The sequence below is a fragment of the Cryptomeria japonica genome, chromosome 9 (genome assembly GCF_030272615.1).
Source record: "Cryptomeria japonica chromosome 9, Sugi_1.0, whole genome shotgun sequence".
Lineage (NCBI taxonomy): Eukaryota > Viridiplantae > Streptophyta > Pinopsida > Cupressales > Cupressaceae > Cryptomeria > Cryptomeria japonica.
Window position 1 is genome coordinate 616,190,272 of NC_081413.1, and position 5,358 is coordinate 616,195,629.

The 5,358-nt window shown below is 37.0% G+C and overlaps 1 protein-coding gene across 2 annotated transcripts; it reads left to right on the top strand.

The window, feature by feature from the left end:
- The first annotated feature begins 1,244 nt into the window (after positions 1–1,244).
- On the top strand, positions 1,245–4,694 carry LOC131042869 (pentatricopeptide repeat-containing protein At5g27110-like). 2 transcript variants are annotated; one of them, XM_057976199.2, is made up of 3 exons: positions 1,245–4,125; positions 4,225–4,326; positions 4,462–4,694. In XM_057976199.2, exon 1 carries the CDS (start codon positions 1,378–1,380, stop codon positions 3,835–3,837), a length of 2,460 nt encoding a protein of 819 aa, XP_057832182.2. In that variant the 5' UTR covers positions 1,245–1,377; the 3' UTR covers positions 3,838–4,125; positions 4,225–4,326; positions 4,462–4,694. The 2 variants fall into 2 exon arrangements, with proteins under 2 accessions (XP_057832182.2, XP_057832181.2); XM_057976198.2 differs by having other exon boundaries at positions 1,245–4,326.
- Positions 4,695–5,358: the final 664 nt, after the last annotated feature.

Here is a 5,358-nt window from a genome sequence, read left to right on the forward strand (position 1 = left end):
AAGAGAATGACATCAACATAAGACTTGAGCGAATACAAAAGTCGACACTTGTGGAGCATTCTTCTTTAACCAAACACCATATCCCATTAGAAGACACTCAAATCTTAGCCACTAAAGATCACTTCTTTAAGAGGAAACTTAAAGAAGAAATTGAAATAAACCACCATCCCTAAACCTTAACCATGACATTGAATGGGGTTTAAGCTTTTCTCGGCATCCCTTGTTAACCCGCCTCACAATCTATAAGTTCCCCCCTCCTAGACCCTTCCTCAATCCTTGAGTTGCCCTATGTCCATCCGTCCCCTCCTTCCACTCGTCCTCCCTTGCCCCCTTCATCCTCTCCAACCCCCCTCCCCCCCTCCCCACTCGTCCCGCCCACCTCTCCCCTCCTTCCACCTCACTCTCTTTCCTCTCCTTTGATCTCTCTCTCTCTCTCTCTCTCTCTCTATATATATATATATATATATACACCTTCTTTTTAGTTTTCTTGTTTTTCATTTTCTCTTATTTTCTTTTTCCTCTCTTTCCTCTTTGTTTCCTTTTTCTTTCTTCTTTCTTCTTGTAATTTTGTTATGTTCCTCTTTTCATTTTATTGCTCTTTTCATGTTCCTTTTCCCCCTTCAGTTTTTTAGTTTTTTATTATTTTATTGTGTCTCCCTCTTCTTTGGTCTTCTTGGTTTTTAGACCCCAACTACTATTCTTCCACCTTTTATTTGGGCTTGGTCTGCAAACTATCTTACAATTCTCTTCTCTTGTTTTCACTTCTTGATGAAGGATCACGAAGTTTGATCCTAGACATCGAGGAAAAATGCACAGTCTAAACTAGAAATGACAATGCACAAGATTTATTACTCTCAAATCAATTATAAAATATAATCTAAAATGTTGATATAAAAACACTAATATATTGTATTAAACAATGTACTTAATCACAAATATAAACTATAAAATATTAAATTGTTTATTAATTTAACCTTAATTTATTTGATAACTAGCCTTGAACCAAATAAGACATCAACTTATAACACAAATACCAAAAAATGCTTTGTTTAATAGTGTAATAGGCATGAGCTTTCCACAATCCATGTATCATGTGCAAGAGTGCTTGAAAAAACTGTGTAACTTTTTTTAATCAAATTTTCGAATTGCACTCAACAGAACTATGTTGTAGACATCAATAGGATTCCGAATCTCCACAAGTTATATGACAGTCTTGAATTATGTGCTGGCCATCAAGAAATAATAAAACAAAAAAATAGTAATAAAAAATTGAAGCATACATACAAATATGGAATGTAAAAGTATTATCCCATTCACAGAAATGCCAGCACGACTGAATAACACTGCACGTTTTCCTGCTCCACTTACAGTCATAAGATGTCATTGCCAGCCGCTACTCATCTCAATCTCACAGCATTATGTAAAGAGGGCCAGTTGAAAGAGGCGCTGCACATTCTGCTTACAACTCACAAACCTCCTGAGGACGACTCTACATATCTTCGATTATTGCAGACCTGCATTCTCAAAAACGCTCTTTCACAAGGGAAAAATGTCCACTCTTTTATCACTCACAGGCAATTTGCATTTGCTACACGCAAAACTTTTCATAGTAAACTTATTTACATGTATGTCAAGTGCGGAAGCTTGGTTGATGCTCGTAAAGTGTTTGATCACATGCAAGAACGAGACAGTGTCTCATGGAATAGGATTATTGCAGCCTACAGAAGACATGGGTATCCTCACGAGGCGGTCAGATTGTTTCACCAAATGCAACGAACAGGTTTCCAACCCGATGAGTTCACATTAACTAGCGTGCTTCCAGCCTGTGCCAAAATCGGAGCTTTGGAACAGGGTATAGATATCCATCAAAGCATAAAGGATAGCGGAATTTCGTCAAATGTTGCAGTTGCAACTGCCCTGGTAGATATGTATGCAAAATGTGGAAGCATAAAGAAGGCACGTGAATTGTTTGACAAAATGCCTGAACGAAATGTGGTCACATGGACTGCAATGATTGCAGGATATGTACAACTTGAATTTGTTGAAAAGGCTCTCGAAACTTTCAAGCAAATGCAGTTGGCAGGTGTAAAGCCAAATTCCACGACCTTTGCCAGCGTCCTTCCCGCCTGCGCCAAAATGGGAGCTTTGGAACTGGGTGTGGACATCCATCAAAGTATAGTGGAAGGGGACTTTTTGTCAGATGTTGTAGTTGCAAGTGCCTTGGTGGACATGTATGCAAAATTTGGAAGCACTGACAAGGCACGTGGGTTGTTTGAGAGAATGCCTCGGAGAGATGTGGTTTCATGGAATGCCATGATTACAGGATATGCGCAAAATGGATTAGTTGACAAGGCTTTTGAAACTTTCAAGCAAATGCAATTGGCAGGTGTAAAGCCAGATTCCACAACCTTCGCCAGCATTCTCCCTGCTTGTGCTAAAATGAGAGATTTGGAACAGGGTATGGACATCCATCGAAACATAAAGGATAGAGGAATTTTGTCAAATGTTGCAGTTGCAACAGCCCTAGTAGACATGTATGCAAAATGTGGAAGCATAGATAAGGCACGGAAACTGTTTGACAAAATGCCTGAAAGAAATGTAGTGTCTTGGAATGCCATGATTGCAGGATATGCGCAAAATGGATTTTTTGAAAAGGCTTTAGAAACGTTCAAGCAAATGCAATTGGCAGGTGTAAAGCCAATGTCTACAACCTTTGCAAGCGTCATCCCTGCCTGTGCCAAAATGGGAGCTTTGGAACAGGGTATGAACATCCATCAAAGCATAATGGAAGGGGGCTTTTTGTCAGATGTTATGATTGGAAATGCTCTGGTAGACATGTATGCAAAATGTGGAAGCATAGACAAGGCACGCGAACTGTTTGGAAGAATGCCTCAAAGAGATTGCATCTCATGGAATGCCCTGATCGCAGGATACGTACAAAATGGATATTTGGAAAAAGCTTTAGAAACTTTCAAGCAAATGCAACTGACAGGTGTAAAGCCAGACTCCACAACCTTTGCGAGCATCCTCCCTGCCTGTGCTAAAATGGGAGCTTTGGAACAGGGTATTGACATTCATCAAGGTATAAATGATAGAGGAATTTTATCAGATGTTGTAGTTGCAACTGCCCTAATAGACATGTATGCAAAATGTGGAAGCATAGACAAGGCACGTGAACTGTTTGATAAAATGCCTGAAAGAAATGTGGTGTCATGGAATGCCATGATTGCAGGATATGCACAAAATGGATTTTGCAAAGATGCTCTCAAAATCTTTGAATTAATGAAGCACTCTGGAACATATCCTGACATCGTAAGCTTTGCTTGTGTTTTATGTGCATGCAGCCATGTAGGTTTAGTGGATGAGGGCTGCACATACTTCAATCACATGAGTAACTCTTATTGCATTATACCTACAGTTGATCATTATGTGTGCATGGTTGATCTTTTTGCCCGTGCTGGCTATCTTGAGGATACCCTAAACTTTATCATTAAGATGCCAGTTAAACCTGTAGTGGTTGTGTGGATGTGTTTTCTTGGTGCCTGTAGATCACATATGAATATAGGTTTAGGAGTATTTACATCGATGATGCTTTTTGATTTGGATGCTAAAAATGCTGCAACCTATGTTCTTCTGTCAAACATCTATGCAGAAGTAGGTAGGTGGGATGAGGTTGAAATGGTAAGGAGATTGATGAAAGATAGAGGAATTAAAAAGATACATGGATGTAGTTGGATTGAAGGCCATAAAACAGTACATACTTTTTGTGTAGGAGACAGATTACATCTACAGACAGGAGATCCATGCAAAGTTGGAGAAATTGGCTTGGGAGATTAAAGCAGCAGGGTGTTTTCCAGATTCAAGACATTCACTTAATGATGTGGAAGAGGAGGAAGAATAATTATATATCTGCCACCACAGATCTAAGACATTCACTTAATGATGTGGAAGAGGAGGAAGAATAATTATATATCTGCCACCACAGATCTAAGACATTCACTTAATGATGTGGAAGAGGAGGAAGAATAATTATATATCTGCCACCACAGTGAAAAGTTGGCAATTGCGTTTTGTTTGTTAAACATGCCCTCTGGAACGACTATTACAGTTGTTAGGCAGCTTTGAGTATGTGCTGATTGCCACACTGCAGCGAACTTTATCTGTAAGATTGTTAGAAGAGAAATTGCTGCGAAAGATGCTAACCATTTCTATCATTTTAAACAGGGATAATGTTCTTGGGGAGATTATTGGTGATGCTAATTGAAGCAATCTGGAAATCGAATAATGTGCATTGTGTTGGATCTGCAGTAATGATGAAGGGACAAGGTTATATCTTCATTTTCTAGATTTTAATTAATTAATTAATTTTGTTTCGAATATTTGGCAATCTATTGGCTTCATAAAACTAGATGCGTAGAGATCAGTTATGATAACATAGATGTTTTATTGAATTGTTTTCAGGAAACCTGCATATATATGAAATGAAAAGCTAGACAAGGAGGAGGAGAATGGGGGATAAATAAAAGGTGAGGCAAACTTCAAATAAATGGAAAGATGGCTGAACAATAAAAATGGAGACTAGGGTTCACGACCAATCCTTGTCATATTGTATAGCTTTTTTGTTTGGATTATTTGCATTATCTTTTGACTATGTCAAGTTTGACTAATTGAGATTAAGTTAACATTCTAGATTAGGTATATAATTAGCCACTATATTCATGTGTAGTAAACCTAACAAATGTCAGCAAATGTTAAATTGGATAATTTTGCATTAGTTACAAGCTTAGCAAATGCTAGTTAAGACTGAATTCCAGGTCAAATCTAAAGTTTGTTTGCAGTCCCTAGTCACAACTGCATTAAGAATTATGATTTTTAATACTTGTTTCATGTAAAAAATTTATAACAAGCATTCAGATAATGTTCACACACTTGAGTCATGTGACCAAAAAAAATTGTTTAGTCAATTTTAAAATGTTGGAATGTTATCATAAGCATACATGTTTGTATACAACAAAGACACAAAAAAATAGTCTTTGAAAATAATCTAGAATGATGAATTTCAATACTTCATAAAAATGAATTTGATAACTTCATGTTTATAAGGAAACATACATTTATAAATTTGTAAGTCATTTTAGATTTTTGTAATGAATGTACTAAATGTTTACAATAGAAGGGAATTTGTTATGAAGTGCCTTCTATCTTATAAAGGCTAAATCGCTTTGTCACTATCATTAATAATATCGCATCTAAGGTTCCAAAGTACATTTAAAATTATAAATGAATATTTTATATATGTATTATAATAGTATGGGGCATTTGGATGGAAGCAACTCTATTGCCATTAATTTAAAAAAG